At 43.2% G+C, this 25,976-nt stretch overlaps 1 protein-coding gene across 2 annotated transcripts in view; it reads right to left on the reverse strand.

Moving 5' to 3' along the window:
* The window catches only part of LOC117356608 (mucin-5AC-like), a 111,869-nt gene that overhangs the window by 42,442 nt on the left and 43,451 nt on the right, over positions 1 to 25,976 (reverse strand). For both annotated transcript variants that reach the window (XM_033936065.1, XM_033936072.1), the window contains exons 3-5: positions 16,211 to 16,273; positions 9,296 to 9,367; positions 5,640 to 5,705 (exon numbers count right to left, since the gene is read on the reverse strand). In XM_033936065.1, coding sequence (XP_033791956.1) covers positions 5,640 to 5,705; positions 9,296 to 9,367; positions 16,211 to 16,273 — 201 coding nt within the window. The remainder of the gene's footprint in view (positions 1 to 5,639; positions 5,706 to 9,295; positions 9,368 to 16,210; positions 16,274 to 25,976) is intronic.

A 25,976-nucleotide genomic window follows, 5' to 3' on the forward strand; every position in this document is an offset into this window, starting at 1 on the left:
TGCACTGCTGCAAACATACTCAAATCCAGGAAGAAGACTCTAGGCTAGTCCAGGATTTCTGGCCACTCTATCCTGATGCACTCTGGGATAGGCAGAACTGACTTTAATTGGCAGCATCATGGACTACAAATACCAGACTGTTTATGCATGTTTTTAAAACCAAGAATAGCGAAAAAGTTTCCCTCCTGGAACTGGATTACTTGGTAGCTTTGCAGTAACCAAGAGGTGAGCAGTGGTCCGTACCTGCTTCATCCCCATTGTTGTTTCTCCTCAGAATCACTGGTGTAAGGGGTTTATATGTTGGGTTAATGTATGAAAGGGGGGCTTCATCTAAATCCTTGTGTTGTTGCCACCAGTTGGTGAAATATCTTCCAGGACCCTCAGCTACCAGGAGTACCAGGCAAATACTGACTATAATTAGAGAAGAAACTTAGGATTCAAATATTGAAGTTGTTATCTGCCTAGGAACAAATGGCCTGGCCAACAATACCCCACTTAGAATACAGAAAGCTTTATGGGAGCTGGGGGAGGAGTTAAAACCTTTGGTAAGGACTGTATCTTTTTTTGGAAGCACTGCCTACTTATGGAAAAGGAGAGGAAAGATTATAAAATACTCAGAACTCCAATAAGTGGCTTAAAGCCTGATGCCATCAAGAAGGCTTTAGGTACATAGGAGGATGGGGCAATATGAAAAAACAAAAGACTATATTGTAATGATGGGCACTGACATGGTGGAATGCCCTAGCGAAGGAATTAAAGTTAGAAAAGAACACTGGAAAATTCAAGAAAGGAAGAAAGACCAATTGCAATTATTTCGGAAAACCTTAAAAACCCTGCTATTCTCACAATATCTAATTAGCTGACCTGCAGAAACTACTAATTGTTAACATTGCAAGACTTCCTTCTATGATAGACTAAACTAATTTTTATTATCTTTTATTTCTTCTTATTTTATGTATATTCTACCTCTTGACTTCTTGTAAACTGGGTCGAGCTCCAACAAGAGATGACCTGGTATATAAACTGAACACTAGATTAGATTAGATTTACTTGAAATGGCCAACCTCCTTAAGAGGTAGTTCTTGTAGTTGAAATGGCCAACCTCCTTAAGAAGTAGTTCTTATAGTTTTCAAGGCCAACCTCCTTAAGAGATAGTTCATGTAGTTGAAATGGCCAACCTCCTTAATAAGTAGTTTTTGTAGTTGAAAAGGCCAACCTCCTTAACCCTTTCAGGACCAAGGGACATATTTGTCCCATAATTTTAAAATCCTATAAATTTTGATTGGGATAGTCTACAGTTCTAAATTTGATATGTACGGATTCCATATGATACTGCCTTTATGTAAACAAACTGGTTCCGACATTCATTCATTAGCGTCGTTGCTAGATTGACGAGAAGATTCACTTGCCACACTGTCCATAAGCCAGAAGTGTGATTTTTTTAAATAAAAATAATGATATTTCACAAAAAAAATCAATTTTTTGGCATCTGCAAGCCCTTTTTACCATAAAAATGTCGTCAAAACCACAAAAATTGGCCTACGATCCTTATGGTCCTGAAAGGGTTAAGAGGTAGTTCATATAGTTGAAATGGACAACTTCCTTAAGAGGTAGTTCTTGTAGTTGAAATGGCCAACCTCCTTAAGAGGTAGTTCATGTAGTTGAAATGGCCAACTTCCTTAAGAAGTAGTTCTTGTAGTTGAAAAGGCCAACTTCCTTAAGAGGTAGTTCTTGTAGTTCAAAAGGCCTTAAGAGATAGTTCATGTAGTTGAAATGGCCAACCTCCTTAAGAGGTAGTTCTTGTAGTTGAAATGGGCAACCTCCTTAAGGGGTAGTTCATGTAGTTGAAATGGCCAACCTCCTCATGAGGTAGTTCTTGTAGTTGAAATGGCCAACCTCCTTAAGAGGTAGTTCATGTAGTTGAAATGGCCAATCTCTTAAGAGGTATGTAAAAGTGTATAGTGTATTTAGTGGCAATAGTAAACCTAGTCTTACATGTGTACATACATAGGACAACTGATTTGGTATAAACATGTGCATATAAGTAGGAGGATGAATTATTGGCATAACCAGGCCAGTATTAATAACTTTGTAACTCCACCACAGAGCTCTGTGTATTTCAGTATAGAGCCCATGGCATTGTAATGCCTCACAACTCCTTATGGTAACATCTTTACAGAAGCTCATGTAGTGTGGTGTAGTGAATGGACTCCCCACTCATTAGTAGTGGTATAGAAACTCTCAATAAATCATAAATCTTACTGTGCAGGAAAAGGAATCCTTGCTGAGAGATTCAGGCATTATGTTTCTAGGCATTGAAAGTAAAAGGTGGGGGTGGCATATGGATGCTGGCAATGGCGCAGTAAGGGGGGAGGGATGGGGGTGGTCTGTCCTGGGTACCATGTTGGTGGGGCACCAGCACCCCTCCTCCTCTCTTCTCCACTCTGCCTCTTTCCACTCCTCCCCTAACCATGCACGTGCCCCCCTTCCCCCCATACCTCTAGGTATTTACCACTGTGAGCAATAACTTTACTGGGTGCCACGCTTAGGAAGTTTTGTTGCTCTTGGTGGTAAACAACTAGGGGGGGTGTGCATGTGGCGAGGGGGATCAGGGAAGGATGCAGGGGGGGGGAAGGATGCCACTGAGCCAGACGCCTCTCACCCTCGCTACAACACCAGATGCTGATCACTTCCCAGGAAAAACCAAGACGTGACAGTAGTAAAGATAGCAACGTAAACAGCAATTCACTTCTTAGCAAAGCACTAGGAAGTGAGATTAAACAAAAACTAAACATAAAATGAGATTGTAGCTGGAAAGTTAATGACCACAAATGGCCGCAGTCTAAGCAACAAAGTTCATGATCTGCAGGCCCTAATGTTAGATGTTGTTGCTATCATAGAGATATGGATCTCTGTTTCCCATGGATGGGGATGCCAACGTACCAGACTAAGTTCCTTTTAGGAAGCACAGAGATGGTTGAAAAGGTGGAGGAGGAGCTCTCTAGGTAAAGACCAATATTCAAGTGACTGAAACGCAGGGGGCCTGAGGAAAGGAAGAAGTGATATGGATCACTTTGCAACTTGTCTACAGACCTCTGACACAATCAGAACTTGATAAAGATCTGGTTACAAATATCCAAAATCTGGGAAAGAAAGAGGAGGTGCTGCTGGATACGAATGGAAAAGTTTTTTTCATCTGCAGAATCAGAAAGAAGTACAGAGATCGTAGATGCCTTTCAAACTGCTCTGCTCAGGCAAATGGCAATGGATCCCAGGAGGGAAAAAAGTGATGCTGGATCTGCTGTTCGAAATTGGGGAAAGTGTCTAAGTTGGTGCCCACCTGGGCGGCAGTGATCATCAAACAGTTTGGTTTGAAGTAACAGCTAAAGCAGAAAACAGGAACACAAAACTCAGTCTTGGATTTCAAACAAGCAGACTTTAGTAAAGGGGGGGAGTACCTGAAGAAAGAGCTGATAGGATGAGAGGACATAAGAGAAGTGGAAAAACAGTGGTTCAAGATGAATTGAACATATCCTTCAAGAATTGAGCTAGCTCTTCCTGAAGGAACGTGTAGAATTCTGCTTGAAACCCATCTGACCCAGGAGCTTTGCTGAGAGGGCTATGCTTGAATGAAAAAAACATTTGTTAAAAAGAAGATATTTTGGGAAGGTTATGATTTTATGGAAATAAATGAAATACTGATAACTCACATAACTTGGTGCTCCGTCCAACCACACAGAATTAATATGTACGTATGTTTCCCTGCAGATAAATGTACTGTGCACAGGTTTATCTGCATTCTGAGAGGGAAAGTTTATAACAGCCCATTTCTGTATGTAAAAGACTATTTTATCCAGGGGCAGCGGATAAAATAGTTCCACCCCCCAGCCCTACCACCCAGCCCTACCTCCCAGTTCCACCCCCCAGTTCCACCCCCCAGCCCTACCTCCTTCCTTGCCATCCCATAGTCCCACCCCCACAGCATCCAATATGTGCCTCCTGGTCTCCCTCCCTTTGAACTCTCTTGCATTGTGTCCAGCAGTTCTCTTATTCCCTACTCTCTTTCCTGCCCCCGTTGTCTCCAGCATTTCTCTCCAATCTGATGACGCCAAACTATGCAATATAGTACGCAAGAGCACAACAGGGCCTGACATTAAATCAATGATCGACAGTATGACGCACGACCTTCTCCTACTGGAGCATTGGTCCAGGACCTGGCAACTAAGTTTCAATGCCAAAAAATGCAAGGTCATGCATCTTGGCAACAAAAATCCATGCAAGACTTACACTCTTAATGGTGAGATCCTAGAGAGAACTGTAGCGGAACAAGACTTAGGGGTGATCATCAGTGAGGACATGAAGACTGCTAATCAAGTGAAGAAAGCTTCATCTAAGGCCAGACAAATCATAGGTTGCATACGCAGGAGTTTTGTTAGCCGTAAGCCCGAAGTCATAATGCCATTATATAGGTCCATGGTGAGACTACATCTGGAATACTGTGTACAATTCTGGAGGCCACATTACTGCAAAGATGTGCTGAGACTTGAGTCGGTCCAGCGAATGGCCACCCGGATGGTCTCAGGACTCAGGGATCTCCCGTATGAGGAACGGCTGAATAAATTGCAGCTCTACACTAGAGGAATGCAGGGAGAGGGGAGACATGATCGAGACGTTCAAATACCTCACGCGCCGTATCGAGGTGGGGGAGGATATCTTCTTTTTCAAGGAACCCACGACAACACGAGGGCATCCGTGGAAAATCAGGGGAGGGAAATTGCATAGCGACACCAGGAAATACTTCTTCACTGAGAGGGTGGTGAATCGATGGAACGGTCTTCCGATACAGGTAATTGAGGCCAGCAGCGTGCCTGATTTTAAGACTAAATGGGATCAATACGTGGGATCTCTTCACAGACAGAGGTAAGGGAGGGTCATTGGTGTGGGCAGACTGGATGGGCCTTGGCCCTTATCTGTCGTCACTTTCTATGTTTCTATGTTTCCTCCCTCCCCTATTCAGCATTTCTCTCCTTCCCTCCCCCTTTTCCCTCTTCAGCATTTCTCTCCTTCCCCACATGATCTTCAACATGTTTCTCCTTCTCTCCCCCTTTCGTCAGTGTTTTGTTCCCTGCTGCAGTGAAGTGTTTATTTTTTTTATCTTGCTCCCCCCAGGTCAGCAACTTTACCATCTGCATAACAAGCGTAATATGGCTGTCCGAAGCAAATCTTAAGCATTTGTGCATGCTCAAAGCTGGCTGGCTCCCACCCCCTCCAAACTTCTTGTTTTAGAGGGGATAGAAACTGGCCAGCGCTGAGCAAGCACAGATGCTCAAAGCCCTGCGCTGAACGGTTGCGTGATGCCTATTATGCAGATGGCAGAGTCGCTGTCCGGGACAATCAAGGTACAAAAAAAAACCAAACTTTCAAGGAGAGAGTCAGGAAAATAAAATTTTGGAGGTGCCAAGGCACCTGTGGCTCCCCCCTGATCCGATGCCTATGGTTTTACCCATGGAAATGGTTGCCCTCCCACCAGGGTGCAGCTTTGCAGTTGGGCTCATGTTATTGAAAATGGAGCACAGTAGGTTCCTGGTGTTTGAAACATTACTGATACAAGCTGGTTTAGAAGTGTTGCTGTTACTCACCTACTGCCACTGCCGCTTTTCCGTAGGTGAATACTAGACTCGTCTTCCTTGGGGCTGAGGCTGCGGCTAAATGTGAAGAAAGAGGTTACCTGTTTTTAAGTCAAATCTAACAGTAGAGCATGCCTCCCTCTCCCTCCTTTGCAGTTATTAATGGCTCTCTTTTTGTGCTGGGAAGTGTAGGGCTGGCTGCAGGAGTTGTTGTGAGCTACGCCAAATTTTACTTTCGTATCCCTGAATTTGGGCCAGTCTAATAGTATGAGCCACAGAAATAGGCTAAATCACTGTTTCTCAGCTTCTAAAAGTCAAGTTCCCACCCAAGTCAGAAAAATATCAACTGAGTATCCCTAAGTTCCATTCAACAGAGACTTTGAAAATGGAAATTCCAAAACTTGCCTCCTTGTGACCTGTGTGAGTGTACTAATGCTATCTGCACCAGGCATAGAGAATGACATGGGGACAGAATTTGTCCCTGTCCCCATGGTTAACAACGGGAAACCATTCCCATGGTATCTGGACAGTTTCCAACAGTAGCTGTAGATATGCAGGCATCTCTGGGATTGTTGGAGACCCATCCTTTTGGGTTCCAGCAGATTCTGGAAGCCTTAAGGTAATGTGAGAACTCAGGCCAGACTTGGGACTGCCTGGAGGGTGTTTTCAAAAAAAATGGTGACCTCACTCCAGAGGAGACTTAAGCCCTGGCTTGGGGCGGGAACTTTGTCTTTTGGGAGAACAAACCATTTGATCACACTAAGAACTAAAGTTAAGTTTGAGTCTATCACCCGCTAGTTAGACCACAACTTTAGACCGTATGATATTAGGTTATGTTATATGTGGTCTTATATCCTGCCAGATCCTCTGATGCGGAAATCAAGGCGGGTTAGAACAGCATTATCGAAATTAGATTGCTCTAAGTCTAATAAGTGCTGGCACTGTAAAATTGAAATTGGAACTTTAGATCATGTTTTATTTTATTGTCCATATATTCAGGCATTTTGGTTATCAATCTGGGATCAAGTTAATCTTTTAATGGAAAATCATGTGGCATTGTTATATGATACAGTTCTATTTGGAATGTGTATGAGAACTAAAAGCCAAATATCTGCAGCAAATAATAAGCTTCTGATGATCCTTACAGGTGTGGGGATACAACAAATAACACTTAATTGGAAGAATTGTTCTAGACTAAATTACAGCTTCTGGTGGAACTCAGTGTGTCATCTGTACAAAATGGAAAGGTTAATTGCAGTACAAAATGGTCATTTTACTAGATTTCAGGATTTCCTTATGTGATAATTGAAGAAAGGGGGGGTAAGTTATGGAGATTTGCATTTATATATTTGCATATTTTAAATGATTAATATACATAAGAATTTTATTATTTGTGTATGGTTATGGGAGGGGGGTGGGAAATAAATCTTTTAGATACATATTGTGATGGAATTTTCAAGTGATAATGTATTATGATAATTTATATTTAATGTACACTTGATGTATTTGTTAAAATGAATAAAGATTTGAAAAAAAAAAAAAAAAGAACAGCATTATCGCTACATAAGAATAAACATACAATGTAAAGTTAAACTCAGATTAAACTCCTAACATAGACTTCGGACACATCGGTTACAAACAGCATGTTCTTTATAGATCTTTTTCTTTGGCTATTTTCTGTGTTTTTGTAGAAGCAACACATATGTTTAGCTGTAATTTAGGATGGTACATTTTAGTCAGAAAACAAAACAAAGTGGTACAGCAGTTTCTGGGTATCCCAGGAACCGTTGCTCAATAAAGATTTTATTTAAATCAAATATCCAAATATGAAAACATTATCACTAAATATATCTGAATTATAGAAAATGCCAATTGCCTATGAGAGTAGCAACTTATACCATGAGAATGGAAATCTAATCTAATGCTTGGCTTTGTATACCGAGACATCAGTCCAAGAAAGCTCAACTCGGTTTACAATAATTAACTTCACAAATAAAAACCATAAAGAATAAGACTAAGTTTCGGAAGATTAATTTTCAAAGTGTTTAGCAAATAAAATATTTTCAAGATTTATGAAAACGTTGAGATGAACCAGAACTCTTTAAAAGGAAAGGAAGATCATTCCAAAGTTGAGAGAGCTTAAAAATCAGAGATTGACTAAAAATCTTGATTCCTTTTATCCCTCTGAAAATAAACACTGCCCTCTTAAAGGGCTCTCACAAGCAAACCAATGAAAGCTTTCATGGCCACTAAGGTTAGGGTTAGCAGATGTCCAAGAAAAGCCAGACATGTCCGAGAAAACCAGATGTCCGAGAATGTCCAGACATGGCTGCTAAGGTTAGGGTTATCAGATGTCTGAGAAAAGCCAGACATGTCCGAGAAAAACTGATGTCCGAGAATGTCCAGACATGGCTGCTAAGCTTAGGGTTACCAGATGTCCGAGAAAAGCTAGACATGGCCGAGAAAACCAGATGTCCGAGAATGTCCAGACATGGCTGCTAAGGTTAAGGTTAGCAGATGTCCAAGAAAAGCCAGACATGTCCTCTTTTTAGAGGACTGTCTGGGTGCCCGGATGGATTTTCAGTCTGGCAGTTTGTCCAAGTTTCCTGAGCTCAGGGCTGCATCTGGAGAGCCTCCAAACATGTGCGGATGCGATGCGATGACACGTGACGAAATGGGGCAGGGCTGGAGTTGGAATGGGGTGGGGTGGGGACACGGATCCTCTTTTCTTGGAGAAATCTGGTAACCCTAGCTAAGGATCCTGACTAAGGCATTTGTTATACCTCTAAGGGCAGTGGTATAGTAATGGCGGGGAGCTGTCTGCCATGGGTGCTGTCTTGGTGGAGGCACCAGCACCACTCTTCCTTTCTTTCCCTGCCCCCCCCACTACCACACTTGTGCATCCTTTCCCCCGTATCTCTTTAACGTTCCCAGCGCGAGCAGCAACCGCAACCTGCTGCTCGCACCAGCATCAGCTCTGACTTCACTTACTTGAGCCGCACCTAAGAAGAGCCGATGCTGGTGTGATTAGCAGGTTGGGGTATGCACCGGAAACGCAATAATATTTTCTCTGTTACAGCCTCCACACTCTGGAATTCTACACCAGCTTATTTATGAGAAATCCATACGTTAGATAATTTTAAGGCCAGCTTAAAAACAATGCTTTTCAAAGATGCTTTTAGTAAGGACAATTTAATTTGATCATTAGCGTAGGAAAATAAAGGAAAAATCTATAGTAATCATTTCCTCTTGCATTCTCCTTAAATGTCCTATTCTTTCAATATAATGTAGTTCTACCCTTTTCCCTTTCGTGTAAATTAGTTTGTGTGTTATTAAAGGTAATGGCGGAATAGAAATCCCTAATGTAATGTAATTATACCTGTTTTTATGGGATATTAATTAGCTTTTAATTTAAGTTGTCTGTATTACCATGTTTTTACTTTTTATTGTAAAGACGCTTTGTAATTTTGAAAAGGCGGGATAACAAACTTTTAATAAACTTGGAAACTTGGAAGAGGTCTGGGGGAAGGGAAAGGACGCAAGCGGGAAGGGGTGCCTCTTACCCTCCCTACGCCACTAAGGGTCTGAGTCGCTAAGGCTTCTCTTCCATTCTGTCTATGGGGGTATACTTCCAGTGAATCAAGGCCCAAAGGAGATTTATCACTCACCCGATGTTGCTGGTACTGCTACAGCTTTTCCTTATGGGAATCATCTGACCGTCCTCTTTGTTGCTAAGGTTTCTGGTTCATTGGAAGAAAAAAAGGCAATTTTCAGCTGCCTAAAATAATGTGCATAACATTTTGCCACACAGAGAGGAGGAGTGTTATGAATGTATGTACTTAATCTGACTTTGCAAACATTATTCACTTAAATGACATGCTGACACTTCAAGTAAAGTTCCACTTTGTAATTTATTCATGCAGCAGCCCAATATTCAAACCCAAATTACATAGCTAGTTTGCATTTAAATACTAGCTTATTCTATATGGCTTAAAAGTTAGCCTATAACTTTCCAGTTTAGTGCATGTTACTTAACATATAGGTTTAGCACAGCTTATTACTCCTGGTTAATGGCTTACTATTATTTACTTAACTGCCTTTACTCACAGCCAAGAGAGGCTTTGAAGGAGTATACTTAGAAACTTATAGATATAAGTAGAATGGTGTCGGTTCAGAGGACCACAACAAAATAGATTAGTGGTATTCATCATGAAGCGTATGGGGGACAGACTTATACACCTCTGGAAGAAAGGCAGGAGAGAGGGGATATGAGAGAGACATTTAAATACCTCTGAGGCATTAATGTACAGGAGGTGTGTCTTTTTCAAATGAAGGAAAATTCCAGAATGAGAGGGCATAGGATGAAGTTAAGAGGTGACAGGCTCAGGAGTAATCTAAGGAAATACTTTTTTACAGAAAGGGTGGCATGGAATAGTCTCCCAGTAGAGGTGGTGGAGACAGAGACTGTGTCTGATGTCAAGAAAGCCTGAGATAGGCACGTGGGATCTCTTAGAGAGAGGAAGAGATAATGGTTACTGTGGATGGGCAGACTGGATGGGCCATTTGGCCTTTATCTGCCATCATGTTTCTATAACCATAAAGCTCTATGACCTCACAATGCAGGTGTAAAGAGCCTTAGCCAATAGGGAGAGGAGGAGATAGTGGATGCTGCAGATGGGCCAACTGGATGGGCCATTTGGCCTTTATCAGCCATCATGTTTCTATAACCATAAAGCTCTATGACCTCACAATGCAGGTGTAAAGTGCCTTAGCCAATAGGGAGAGGAGGAGATAGTGGATGCTGCAGATGGGCCAACTGGATGGGCCATTTGGCCTTTATCAGCCATCATGTTTCTATAACCATAAAGCTCTATGACCTCACAATGCAGGTGTAAAGAGCCTTAGCCTATAGGGAGAGGAGGAGATAGTGAATGCTGCAGATGAGAAGACCTGTTGGGCCATTTGGCCTTTATCTGCCATCATATTTCTATGTTGGAAACATGATTGCAGCATCCACTATCTGCTCCTCCTCCCAATAGAGCAGCGCTGTGCAGACAGCTGGAAAAGAAAATGGACCCTCTCCCCATTCAGCCAATGTTTTGAAAAGTTGTGGAGTTCCCCAGGGCTCTCCTCTATCTCGTTCACTCTTTAACGTCTACTTGGCATTGCTGGGGAAAAAAATCGAAGTAATCAGGGAATAAAAGCTAAGCAGATGACATAACTATTGTAATTCCTTTTAATTCTCAGAATTTGAATGTTTTATTCCAAATATCGCTTATAATTTCTATGGTTGAGGAGTGGATGATAGATTTCAAACTAAAATGAAATACAGTGCTCCCCCGCGAATTCGCGGCCGGCGGTTTGCAGTCCTGGTCATTCGTGGTATTTTCCGACCTTGAACCGCCGGGCAGGGGAAGCAGGAGAGGGCAGCCGGAGCACCAGCGAGTGAAGGAAATCACTCGCTGTATGCTCCCGATTGGTGAGGTCCAACTTTAGTACAGGAAAAGGCGGTCAAAGCATACAGCGAGTGATTTCCTTCACTCACTGGCGCTCCGGCTGTCCCCTCCTGCCTCTCCGGCTGCCCCCTTCTGTCTCCCCTAAAAACCGTATTTGCTGTTTTTCAAAATTGCCTGAAACGGAACCCCCTTGAATTTCGAGGGAGAACTGTATAGACAAGACCAATTTTTTTTTTAGCAACCCCATCATAATGTAGTGAGGACAAATTGATTTTAAATGGAATTACTTTCCCTATCGTATCAACTATTAGAATATTAGGCGTCCACTTGGATAGAAACTGATCTATGATCTGTAATGTTGCTGTTCAGGTTCGGAAATGTTATTTTACACTTTGGAAGCTTCATACAATCAGACCTTATTTTAATGATAATGCATTTCGATTATTAGTTCAGTCACTCATACTAGGAATACTGGACTACTGCAATATTGTATATTTGGGAGGTCTCCAAAATAATTTTTATCAACTTAGACTGATACAAAACACTGCAGTTCATCTACAGATTGCATAACCTTTTATTATAGAGAGAGTTACACTGGTTACCTTTCGAGGCGAGGGTGCTGTTTAAATTTGGATGCCTATGTTATACGGCAGTGTATGGCATGGCTCCAGGGTATTTAGTTAAGCATTTTAATTTCTCTAGTTCTTGACGTTCTTTACAAATATCAACAATATTTGATTTTTCATCAGTTAGGGGATGCCGTTACAAAAGATAGCTTTCATATCAGGCAGCCATTTGGGATTCTGTTTTTCGCCAATTATTTTCCACTTCTACTTCTTATGCAAATTTTAGAAAACTGCTCAAGGCTTATCTATCTGATAAATTTTTATAATTGGAAATTTTTGATTTGTTTAATTATAACTCGCTGTTTGATGTTTGTAATTTGGAAAAGCGTTCAATCAAATAATATGAATAAACTTGAAACTTGAAACTCCTCTTGCTTACTGTAAACCGCAAGGATCCACATAGTTTTGCGGTAAACAAGTGACATATTATGCTATGCTATGTTACAAATACAATCTGAAACGTAAACTCTGCATTGCAATACCTTTAGAGAAGCTCATGTATTGTAACACCATTACAAAGCTCATATAAACCGTTCTGAATTGACTCCCCCAGTCATTAGCAGTAGTATAGAAGCTTTCAATAAACAATAAAGTCAAAGAATAGCTGGGAAAATTTCTAAGAGGCAGAGACTCTTTTACAAAGCTATATTTGCGATTCCTGTGCGGCAAATGCAACGCAACCTGTTCAATTCCTATGGGCTACTTTACATTTGAGATCCCAACAATTGGTAGGAAGTCAATTCATAGAACAATAATTGGTAGGATGCAGGAAGTTCCTACTAAGTATTGTGTGTCTCAAAGTATTGACTTTCTCAAAAACTGCCAAGGGATCCCCATAACCCCCCCCCCCATTCACCCTTCAAAGATAACTCCTCCTGCCAACCCCTCCACACAAACCCTCTGCATCTGCCCACATCTGGGCTTGCCATCAGCTGATTGCAGCAGATGAATCCCCATTTGGGGATTCCCCTGCCAGATCAGCTGAACCAACAGGGAGAGCCCCAATTTTCTCCACATCCCCCAACACCCCTCCATAACCCCCCAACATCTCCCCAGTGATCCCCTGTGATACCCCCAGTCCCCTCCAAATATAGCACTACTCCTGCTGAGCCTGACACCCTCCCACATACCCTGACATCCCCCATCCCCTGACACCCTCCCACATACCCCCATCCCCCATCCTCTGCATGAAAAAACTGGAAGGATGAATGCCCACTCACTCCTGCCGATAAGGCTGCCTCTTCAAATGGCAACCCTTCCCCCTTCTGGTGCAACCTGGGATGCACTGAGAGGGGCCTTAGGCACCAGAGCCAACCAGGGTCTTAGGCCCTTCCCAGTGTATCCCAAGATGCACTTAGAGGAAGAAGGGCCATCATTTTGAAAAGGCGGCCCTATCAGCAGGAGTGGCCATTCCTCCTACCAATTTTTCATGCTTCAGCTAATAGCCAATCTGTCAATCAAATTGGGAAAGATTCCGGAGGCCTAGAAAGTGCCGAATGTTACGCCGATCTTCAAAAAAGGTTTGAGGGGAGACCCAGGAAACTACAGACCGGTGTCTGACCTCGGTACCGGGAAAGATGGTGAAGATGCTGATAAAGGTCCACATCATAGTAACATAGTAGATGACGGCAGATAAAGACCCGAATGGTCCATCCAGTCTGCCCAACCTGATTCAATTTAAATTTTTTTTTTTTTTTTCTTCTTAGCTATTTCTGGGCGAGAATCCAAAGCTTTACCCAGTACTGTGCTTGGGTTCCAACTGCCAAAATCTCTGTTAAGACTTACTCCAGCCCATCTACACCCTCCCAGCCATTGAAGCCCTCCCCTGCCCATCCTCCTCCAAACGGCCATACACAGACACAGACCGTACAAGTCTGCCCAGTAACTGGCCTAGTTCAATCTTTAATATTATTTTCTGATTCTAAATCTTCTGTGTTCATCTCACGCTTCTTTGAACTCAGTCACAGTTTTACTCTCCACCACCTCTCTCGGGAGCGCATTCCAGGCATCCACCACCCTCTCCGTAAAGTAGAATTTCCTAACATTGCCCCTGAATCTACCACCCCTCAACCTCAATCATTGATCACCTTGATGGACACGGTCTGATGAGGACCAGCCAGCACAGTTTCAGCAAAGGCAGATCTTGTTTAACAAACTTGCTGCATTTTTTTGAGGGAGTAAACAGACAGACAAGGGTGACCCGGTCGACATTGTATATCTGGATTTTCAGAAGGTGTTTGACAAGGTTCTGCATGAACGACTACTTCGGCAAATTCAAAACTAATGCTAGGAAATTCTTCTTTACACAACGGGTGGTGGACACCTGGAATACAATTCCAGAGGAAGTTATAGGGCAGAGTACAGTACTGGGGTTTAAGAAAGGTTTGGACAAATTCCTGCTGGAAAAGGGGATAGAGGGGTATAGATAGAAATTTACTGCACAGGTCCTGAACCTGTTGGGCCGCCGCGTGAGCGGACTGCTGGGCGCGATGGACCTCGGGTCTGACCCAGCGGAGGCATTTCTTATGTTCTTATGTTCTTATGTAAAATTGCGAGCCATGGAATCGAGGGTGAAATACTCACGTGGATTAAAAACTGGCTGGAGCATAGGAAACAGAGAGTGGGGGTAAATGGACAATACTCGGACTAGAAGAGCGTCACCAGTGGGGTTCTGCAGGGCTTGGTGCTTGGACCCGTGTTCTTCAACATCTTTATAAATGATCTGGACATAGGTACAACGAGTGAGGTGATTAAATTTGTGGACGATACAAAGTTGTTCAGAGTAGTGAAGACGCAGGGGGATTGTGAAGATCTGCAACGTGACATAATCAGGCTCAAGGAATGGGCATCGACATGGCAGATGAGTTTCAACGTGGATAAGTGCAAAGTGATGCATGTTGGTAACAAAAATCTCATGCCCGAATACAGTATGTCCGGGGCGGTACTTGGAAAAACCTCCCTGGAAAGAGACTTAGTTCTAATCGACAAGTCGATGAAGCTGTCTGCGCAATGTGTGGTGGCTGCAAAAAAAGCAAACAGAATACTAGGAATGATAAAGAAGGGGATCACGAACAGATAGTAAAAGGTTATCATGCCGCTGTACTGGGCCATGGTGCGCCCTCACCTGGAGTACTGCATCCAGCCCTGGACGCCGTACATGAAGAAGGACACGGTACTACTCGAAAGGGTCCAGAGAACCCCCAAAAGGACTGTCAGAGGTGAGATTCTCCAAGAAATGGCAATGAGAATATTATTTCACCAGGGACTCTTCCTCAGTCCAATTTTCAAGTTTATACCACTTAGGTCTTCTTTTACTAAGTTGTGCTAACTGAGTAGCGTGCGCTCATTGATTTAGTGTGCACTACACGCTAACGCGTGCATGTTAGTCTATGGACGCGTCAGCGTTTAATCGTTTAGCGCACCTTAGTAAAAAAAGGGGGTTAGTTTCACAATCACTGTCACTTTGCAGCTTAAAACTCTCTTAAATGCAGTTTTAATGATTAAGATTAAGACTAAGATTAAGACTAAGATTAATGATTAAGACTAAGATGATTAAGGGCCTGGAGGAGTTGCCGTACAGCGAAAGATTAGAGAAACTCGGCCTCTTCTCCCTCGAACAGAGGAGATTGAGAAGGGACATGATCAAAACATTCAAGGTATGAAGGGAATAGACTTAGTGGATAAGGATAGGTTGTTCACTCTCTCCAAGGTAGGGAGAATGAGAGGACACTCTCTAAAATTGAAAGGGGATAGATTCCGTACGAATGTAAGGAAGTTCTTCTTCACCCAGAGAGTGGTGGAAAACTGGAACGCTCTTCTGGAGTCTGTCATAGGGGAAAACACCCTCCAGGGATTCAAGACAAAGTTAAACAAGTTCCTGGTGAACAAGAGCTGGTAGGGCTAGTCTCAGGGCGCTGGTCTTTGACCAGAGGGCCGCCGCATGAGCGGACTGCTGGGCACGATGGACCACTGGTCTGACCCAGCAGTAGCAATTCTTATGTTCTTAGTCAGTAGCTTCTTATGGGTGACTAGACCGAGTCCCAGAACCCATAAGAACATAAGAATAGCCTTACTGGGTCAGACCAATGGTCCATCAAGCCCAGTAGCCCGTTCTTACAGTGGCCAATCCAGGTTCCTAGTACCTGGCCAAAACCCAAGGAGTAGCACCATACCATTCAGAATAGCAAGATTCCAGAAACCCAAAAAGTAACAAAAGATTCTGGAACCCCAAAAAGTAGCAACATTCCATGCTACCGATCCAGGGCAAGCAATGGCTTCCACCATGTCTTTCTAAATAACAGGATCCGGAGTGCTCAGCAGGAAGCACCTCCAAGAGCCTGATGGTATAGGTATCCTGTGTCTTTCACTGGGGGGTGCTCCTAGTGGGAGGAGAGGACCCCTGCTACAGAAATTTAAAATAAAAACGGCATTAAAAATATCAGGCAGATGGTCAATGCAATTTCATAACTATTTGGATTTAAACCATTTATGAGGCATTTACCTGCTCCCACTGATGCTTTTCTGGATAAGAAGTCCTGGTTCATCGTCCTTGTTGGTGAAGCTTCTGGTTAATGCAAAGAAAGAAAATGTTTTACCTCTTTGGGCCCAGACCTAATACAGATAAGAATTTCAATTACCTAATTAAGTCAGTTGACTCTTATCAACAATTTCAACGTGCTTTAAAAATGTCTTTTCATAGAATCTTTTGGAAATTAGGCATGTTTCATTTCCCATTTTCTTCTTTTGCGAAGTGCTTAGAACTTAGTGGTAACTGCGGTATAGAAGCGAGTTTTTATGTTATGTTAAGTTAAAGAGCCTCTGTTCCCCTCTTCCCTTTTGTCCCTCCCCTCCCTTGCAGTTATTAACATGGCATTATCTATGCTGTGTAGTCTCTGAAATGCCGCAGTACGAGCAGGATCTAATGGAACAGAACTATCACAAGGCTGATCATGATAGTTTTTCAGTACTGGCAAATCCCATCCACTAATACTACCATCTACTCAGTCCCTTCACACAGTCCTTATAGTCTGCTCAGTACAAACAGAGACCTGGAGACCCCACCTTCAATAAGATATAAAAGGGATGGAATCAGTCCAGAGGAAGGCTACTAAAATGGTTCATGGTCGTCGTCATAAAGTGTATGGGGACAGACTTAAAGATCTCAATCTGTATACTTTGGAAGAAAGGCGGGAGAGGGGAAATATGATAGAGACGTTTAAATATCTATGTGATATAAATGCGCATGAGTCGAGTCTCTTTCATTTGAAAGGAAACTCTGCAATGAGAGGGTATAGGATGAAGTTAAGAAGTGACAGGCTCAGGAGTAATCTAAGGAAATACTTTTTTACAGAAAGGGTGGTAGATGCATGGAACAGTCTCCTGGAAGACGAGTTGTAGACGGAGACTGTCTGATTTCAAGAAAGCCTGGGATAGGCATGTGGGATCTCTTAGAGAAAGAAAGAGATAATGGTTACTGCGGATGGGCAGACTGGATGGGCTATTTGGCCTTTATCTGCCATCATGTTTCTATGTAAAGAGGAGGCTTCAAAAAAATGAGCTGTAGTTAGGATAGACAATGGTTTGATGAGGAAGAGCCAAGATTTAAAATTTCAAAAATGCCTCAAAGAAATTTTTTTTTCGGAGAGACTTGCATGCTATAATTACTGTTTTATAGTGCTTCCAAGTGTTCACAGCACTTAAACAAATAATAGACAGTCACTGATTATTTATTTTATCTATTGAAACTTATAGTCTCATGGAGACTGCCAAACTGATAAGTAACAGGAAAAACATAATGGGGGAAGGGCAGATAAAAATTAAAATAATATTGCAAACAGCAAAACTACCAATACTACCGTGTTTCTCTGAAAATAACCCTAGCATATAAGCCCTACCCCAAAAAATAAGCCCTAGTCGTAGGCCAGGGGTCTCAAAGTTCCTCCTTGAGGGCCACAATCCAGTCGGGTTTTCAGGATTTCCCCAATGAATATGCCTGAGATCTATGTGCATGCACTACTTTCAATGCATATTCATTGGGGAAATCCTGAAAACCCGACTGGATTGCGGCCCTCAAGGAGGAACTTTGAGACCCCTGTCGTAGGCAGCCGCGCTTCCCCCCACCCCGCCGCCCTACCCCTGCTGACCCTCCATCCTTCCCTCCCAACCAATCCCCGATGACCGCGACCATAAATTCCTTGCTGCACAGGAGCATCGGGCCAGCAGCACTCACAGGCTGATTTGCGGCCTTCTCGCTGGTACCTTCTGTGTACTGATGATGTCATCAGTACATAGACGGCCCCAGTGAGAAGGCCACGAAGCAGCCTTTGAGTGCTGCTGGCCCAGCGCTCCTCTGTAGCAAGGTATTTATGGTCAAGGTTGGCGGGAATCGGTTGGGACGGAAGAATGGAGGGTTAGGAGGGGTTCGGCGGTTTGGCTGCACGGCAGGGGCAGCGGGTGCTCAAGGATTCTGCTGCACGAGGGATGGGAGGGAGTGAAGGATGGAAGCTGGGCAAAGGGTTCTGCTGCATGAGTGATGGGATGGAGGGATGGAAGCAGTGCAAGGGTTCTGCTGCACAGGGGGATGGGAGGGAGGGAAAGATGGAAGCTGGGCATGGGTTCTGCTGCACAGGGGATTACATTACATTAGAGATTTCTATTCCGCCATTGTCTTGCGGTTTAAGGCGGATTACAAAAGAATTACAAAAAACGTATTACAAGAGGAAGATATCTGGTGATTTCTAGAGGAGATAAAGAGTAGATGAGATTGCTTTGGGGAATCGGGAAGGTATTGGGAAGTGGGAAAGAGCTAGTGATATTAAGTTGTTTGTAGGAATTTCTTGAAAAGTAGCGTCTTTACTTCTTTTCTGAATGTTTTGTAGTCTGGGATCATAAATAGTAGATTGGAGGTTTGGTTGTCGAGTTTTGCTGCTTGTGTGGCTAGGAGGCCATCATATAGTTTTTTCCATTTGACTTCTTTGATTGGAGGGTGGGTGAATGGAGTGTGGGGTTTCCTATGTCTAGTTGATGTAGTTTGGATGAAGCGGTTGTTCAGGTAGGTTAGGCTGTCGCTGTTTATGGGATGGGAAGGAGGGATCGATGGAAGCTGGGCAAAGGGTACTGCTACACAGGGGGATGGGAGGGAGGGAAGGATGGAAGCTGGGCAAAGGGTTCTGCTGCACAGGAGGATGGGAGGGAGTAAAGGATGGAAGCTGGGCAAAGGGTTCTGCTGCATGAGCGATGGGAGGAAGGGAAGGATGGAAGCTGGGCAAAAGGTTCTGCTGCATGAGCGATGGGAGGGTGCGAAGGATGGAAGCTGGGCATAGGGTTCTGCTGCACAGGGGGATGGGAGGGAAGGATGGAAGCTGGGCAAAGGGTTCTGCTGCACAGGGAGATGGGAGGGATAGAGGAATAGAAAGATGCTGCAGAGGGAAAACACAAGGGGATGGGTGAGAGGGGCAAAAAGATGTTGCACATGTGGGGGAAAGCAAAGAGGAAGAATTGGGGTGAAGGAGAGGAAGGGAGAGATGATCATGTACATGAAAAAAATATGCCTTTCCCAAAAATAAGACCTAGTGCTTATTTTGGGCCCCAAATGAATATAAGACATTCTCTTATTTTCGGGGAAACACGGTATAACCAAGTGGTCCAATAGCTAAATATTCACTATTATATTAAACCCACTGGAATTAGACTAATGTTAGTCAACTCCTATAGCCAATTTTCTCTCTAAAGAGGTGGAAAATGCCTCATAAATGGAACATAGCGCCAACTGGTGTCAAAGTGTGGTATAACCATCACGCTCCTAATCAAATCCTTGGCATAAAAACCACCTTCCACTGCTCTCGTCGAAAGAGCAGAGACTTTGTTTGAACTTGGTCTTCTTATTTGGACAGTTTGTCTCCGAGAAGTCGTGGTCAAATTTTGAACAGACTGCAGTTGTATCCTATCCCACCTGTCTGACCTAGGTTTCCTTTTGCTTTGGGGTCTTTGGGGAGGGGGAGGGGGATGGGGGGTTGGAGTTGAGGTCCTTTGGGGGGGATTAGGTCTCTTTGTAACCCGAGAGGACATCAGAGTCCAGTCCTCTTGACCCCTCTTTTTGTATATTGTTGGAAAAGTTCCAATTCTTAGCTGTTACATGTGGTTATGGGTTGTTATTCTCTTTACCAATAAAAAAAAAGATTTCAAACTAAAAACCACCTTTCTCACCCTCAACTTAGCAGTGTAATGGCTGGCAAGTGAAAACAGCAGATGAGAATACTTATATGACTTTACAATGCCACGCTAAAGCTCTGAGCAAATGATAAAGAGAAGAAATTTAAGATAAGTGAGCTGAGCCGAGCTTTGCTGTCTCACGGGACTAAATGTTACTGAACTCTATGCAGGAAATTGACTAAGGCATGAACTAAAACTATTTGCACGATAGAATTAAAAGAAGAAGAAAATACTGTATATACTCAAATATAAACTGAGATTTTGGGGCCAAAGAAATGGCCCAAAAATGGAGGTCTTGGTTTACATTCAGGTCAGTGCTGCCCTGCCCCCCACCCGCCTCCTCCACGTACCTTTAGTATCCCTGGTGGTCCAGCGATGAATCGCAGCAGGAGTGTTCTTCCTTTGCTCCTGCCCGTGCACGGCTGCTAGCTGACTGGCTGCCACGAGCTCAAGGCAGCCAATAAGCTAGCGCTCTGCACAAGCAGGAGCGACCTTCCTTCCTTCCTGCCCATGCAGATCCGCTTAATGATTGGCTGCCTTGAATTCTCATGATCCTGCAAGAACTTGCAGCAGTCAGTCAGTTAGCGTCTCTGCATGGGCAGGAGAGAACATAAGAATTGCCATCTCCGGATCAGACCCTGGGTCCATCAAGTCCGGTGATCCGCACACACGGAGGCCCCACCAGATGTACCCTGGCCTAGTTTTAGTCCCCATATCACCGTATGCTCCTCAAGGGAGATGTGCATCTAATTTACCCTTACCTGTATCACTCTATGTCACTCTTAAGGAGATGTGCATCTAGTTTACCCTTAAATCCTAGAACGGTGGATTCTGCAATTACTTCCTCTGGGAGAGCATTCCAGGTGTCCACCACTCGCTGCGTGAAACAGAACTTCCTGATATTGGTCCTGGACCTGTCCCCCCTCAGCTTCAGTTTATGTCCTCTTGTCCGTGTCACATCGGACAGTGTAAATAACTGCTTCCCCTGCTCTATTTTGTCGAATCCTTTCAGTATTTTGAAAGTCTCGATCAGATCTCCTCGCAATCTCCTCTTCTCAAGGGAGAACAAGCCCCAGTCTCCTAAGTCGTTCCTCGTAGTCCAGGTTCTCCGTACCTTTCACTAGCTTTGTTGCTCATCTCTGCACCCTCTCTAGCAGTTTTATATCCTTCTTTAGGTATAGAGACCGATGCTGGATGCAGTATTGGTCATTCCTGCCCGATTCACTGCTGGACCACCAGGGATACTTGAGGTATGCGGGGGAGGTAGAAATTCTTAGAATCCCTCCTGTCCTAGGCACCGCTGGACCACTAGGTCACACAGCAGGCCTGGTGGAGGCCCCCAAATCATTGGGAGGGAAGGGGGATTGGATGCAAAGCCTAGCAGAGCAGTGAGGGAGGGGGAACAGGGTGCAGAGCCTGGCAGGACAAAGCAAGGCACTGCACTTAAATATTAAACCCTCGGTTTATATTTGAGGCAACATTTTTTCCTCCTTTTGGAGGGAAAAATATTACTTCGGTTTATATTCAGGTCAGTTTATATTCGAGTATATACAATAACAAAAAAAAAGTTTTAAGTTTAATACTGAGGATGAGGAAGGTGGTTTTTTAATGCCAAGGATTTGATTAGGAGCATGGTGGTTATATCACACTTTGACACCCGCTGGTGCTATGCCTCCATTTATGAGGCATTTTCCACCTCTTTAGAGAGAAAATTGGCTATAGGAGTTGAGTAACATTAGTCTAATTCCAGTGCGTTTAATATACAGTAAACCCCTGCCAATTCACAGTTCTCAAATCACGGACTCAGTAATTTGCGGTATTTTCCAACCGCCTCTTCCTGGTACTAAAGTCATAGTTAAACCAATCAGGAGCTGCTTTGACACACTATCTAGTCGGAAAATCTGCGCTGCTTCGTAAGTACAATTTAAGCACCCGCTGGCACCCCAGCTGCCCTCTCCTGCCTTCGATCAGCTGAAAAACCGTATTCGTGGTTTTTCAAAATTCAATGGGGTTCCTGGAATGGAACCCCCGCGAATTTCGGGGGAGTACTGTAATAGTGAATATTTAGATTAAAAAATTCAGCCAGCTTCAAAGAGCAAGGGCTTTGGAGAGTCTTGAGTTAGGCTAGTAGGCGAAATGCGAGTATTTTGTACAGCAAGGTGTAAATCAGGAAGCTGAACACTGACAATGGAGAAGGGGGAAAGATAGGAGCAACTTTCCAGTGAAATGGGAAAGCAGTGAGGAGCTGCAAAGCAGATACACTTCTTCGAGGGGATAAATAAACAATTGGACAAGGGTGACCCCATAGACATCATATATCTGGACTTCCAAAAAGCCTTCGACAAGGTACCCCATGAGCGCCTGCTAAGGAAACTGTGGAACCATGGGGTGCACAGATGGATCTGTAATTGACTGGCGGACAGGAAGCAGAGGGTAGGAGTAAAAGGACACTACTCTGACTGGGAAGCAGTCACAAGCGGTGTCCTGCAAAGGTCAGTACTGGGACCGCTGCTGTTCAATATATTCATAAATGACCTGGAAGTAGGGACAAAGTGTGAAGTTATAAAATTTGCGGACGACACAAAACTCTCCAGTAGGGTTAGAAATGTTGAGGAATGTAAAGAACTACAAAGGGACCTGAACAAACTGAGTGAATGGGCAAATAAATGGCAAATGAGCTTCAATGTAGAGAAATGCAAAGTCTTGCATATAGGGAAAGGAAACCCGATGTACAACTACACGATGGGAGGGATGGTATTGGGGGGGGGGGTAAGCAACCTAGAAAAGGACTTGGGGGTTTTGGTGGGCAAAATAATTAAGCCGGAGGTACAACGCACAGCGGCCTCAAAGAAGGGGAACAGAATGTTGGGCATTATCAAAAAGGGAATCACTAACAGAACCAAAGAGGTTATCCTGCCGCTATATCGGGCGATGGTGCGCCCACATCTGGAATACTGCATTCAGTACTGGTCGCCGTACCTTAAGAAGGATATGGCGATACTCGAGAGGGTCCAGAGAAGAGCAACAAAAATGATAAAGGGCATGGAAAACCTTTCATATGCTGAGAGGCTGGAGAAACTGGGGCTCTTTTCCCTGGAAAAACGGAGACTTAGAGGGGACATGATAGAAACTTATATGATCATAAAGGGTATAGAGAAGGTCGAGAGGGACAGATTCTTCAGACTGGTGGGGGAAACAAGAACAAGAGGGCATGCAAGAAAATTGAAAGGAGACAGATTCAGAACAAATGCTAGGCAGTTCTTCTTCACTCAGAGGGTGGTGGATACCTGGAATGCGCTTCCAGAGGAGGTGGTAGAGCAGAGTACAATTTTGGGTTTCAAAAAGGGGTTGGACAAGTTCCTGAAGGAAAAGGGGATTGAAAGGTATAGTTAGAGGGGTACTATACAGGACAAAATATCTTAAGTAAAGGATCACTTACAGGTCATGGACCTGGGGGGCTGCCGCGGGAGCGGACTGCTGGGCACGATGGACCTGTGGTCTGACTCGGCAGAGGTGATGCTTATGTTCTTATGTTAGGTGTTTCCCTCTCGTTACTCCCCATCCCTCTACCCTTCCTTTTATTTTCCTTTATCATTGTAATTAAAACTTCCCTATCCCCCAAAACCTCTCATTTCTAATCAGTCTTAATTCGTTATAGTTATAGGTTTACCCTTTTTTTTTTTTTTTTACCCCATCCAAATCACAAATAATATTAGACCTTTTTAATTTTTAACATTGTAAACCGCCCAGATACTTGTGATGGTTGGTATATCAAGCCATGAATAAACTTGAAACTTGAAGTGACCGAGGCGTCAATGTAGGGTTGATGGAATGAATTAGAAGCAGGGCCAGGTGTCCCAGGGGAACTAACAGAGCCCAGAAAGTTAAGTTTTGATAATTAAACTCAATAATCACAGACATCACCCCTCCCAAAACAATCCTGTAAAATGCATAATTGAATAGCATACAAGTACTTTTAATAAATATTACATTTTGTTTTCAGTGTGTGTATTTGTATGTATTTCAAACACCGTCTTCAGTGAACTTCTTCAAAAAGGTGCTAAATAAACCCTAATAGATAAACAAGACAGCTAAGCGGTATCAAAAAAGCACCTGTTTTTAAAAGGCAACGCAGATGACTATGCAATTGTGTCTTTTCAAAACGGGCTTCCAGAATTAGCACGAACGGTTCAAATACTTCCTCCAAGGCAGGTGTAAATATGCCTATGCACACACGTTTTATAAAGTACACGCTATGTACATCACAACTCTGCCCCAGATGCTCCCAACTGTGGCCCTGCATAAAGGCAGTTGCTATTTTTCTGTGCATATGCGTTTTAAGTGTGTATTTATTTATTTATTTATTTTTTATTTATAATTTTGAATACATTACAATATCCAACAGTTCAAGAGAAAAAAGGACATCATCAAAAATAATACATAATCAAATCATACATACAAAGCTCCTTTCAAGCCCACATCAATGGGGAGCATATCTTACTATTTCTAATAAAAATTCAGGAAATATAAAGGATAATGAATCTTGGTTCAAATTTTATGAACCCTGAGTCATTCCTTAATCTAGGATACTATTTATATTAAATCTCTTATATTTCTCAGTAAAGTGAAACAAATTCTCATTCTCATTCCTATTTCTTTTCTCTTGCAATTAAGAATTGTTGTAATTGTATTGGATCCCAAAAAGAATATTCAATATCTTGTAGTTTAATCATACATTTACAGGGGAATTTCAGGTAAAAGGATGCATCCAGTGCCAGAACTCTATCCTTTAACTTCAAAAATTCTTTCCTCCTCAACTGTGTAGTTCTGGATACATCCGGAAAAATCCTGACCAAATCCCCACAAAATTTTGTTAACCTATTTTTAAAATAAAGTCTCATTATCAACATTTTATCCATCTCGCTCATGCATGTTATTACCAGGGTGGACCGAGTCTGAATCACATCCTGTGTATCTTCTAGAAATTCAGTCAAATTTACCTCTGGAGTGGTCAGATGGTCCTCCCCCTGGGCAGATTCAAGTTTTTTAAAGGGAATGTAATAGTAGTTATTTATTGGAAAATTCTCAGCATTGGTCAATCCCAGTATCTCTTTAAAAAACTTCCTTAATAAAATCTCAGATGACAATTATTTATTTATTTAAGGTGCTTCTATACCACCTATCAAAGTTATCTAAGCGGTTTACAATCAGGTACTCAAGTATCTCTATCTATCCTGGCGGGCTCACAATCCATCTACAGTACCTGGGGCAATAGAGGTCCTTGCACACAAGGACCAGCACAGGAGATGGACCCACAACCTCAGGGTGCTGAGGCTGTAGCTCTAACCACTACTCCACTCTGTTTAACAGCTATTTCCATATCTAATATCTAATATATTCTATAAAATTGGCCTCAATGAGAGCAATTTCCAGAAGTGATGAACTGGTTCTTTAAGTTTGTGCCACTGTCAGGATTGTTTTGCTTTGATGACATCACTCTGAAGCTGCCACCCTAAGCTAATGGTTAAGTCATCCCGCTGCATTCATGTACCCTTTAAAATAAGTATTTCCTGCAGGATTTACTGAGCTTTATTGACTGGAACCAGGCGATGCTTTTCCCCAACCAAATAAGTGTGCCCCCTAAAAAGAAAAGGAGAGCTACAGCCTCTTGGGCATATCCCCCCAGTGGCAATCCAGTCTTTCCTCCCCAATAGGGGCTATTTCTACAGCTCTGAACCAGGCAAAAAAAGACCCTTAAATTCCTCAATGACCCCTTTCCTAAGGATCCTAGTGCTAGCTAAAGTTTTCTGGAGGTGAGTGATGGCCGATTGCTCTTCTACGGCTGGTGCTGAAATTCATTCATCCTATCTAAAAGACTTGTGGGCTGTTCTAGGAAAAGGGAGGTTTATTTGGGAGGACAGCTTTGGGGGTCCAGGGTGGTTTCTTTTGCTGTGTTTGGGTGGGGAAGCAATACAGAGCTGGTAGTAGCTGGTCCACAGTTGCAACCTCTGTTGGGGAGGAGGAGAAGAGGGGGTTATCCTCAGGGGCCATATGGG

This window comes from Geotrypetes seraphini, chromosome 1 (genome assembly GCF_902459505.1).
Source record: "Geotrypetes seraphini chromosome 1, aGeoSer1.1, whole genome shotgun sequence".
In the NCBI taxonomy this organism is placed as follows: Eukaryota; Metazoa; Chordata; class Amphibia; order Gymnophiona; family Dermophiidae; genus Geotrypetes; species Geotrypetes seraphini.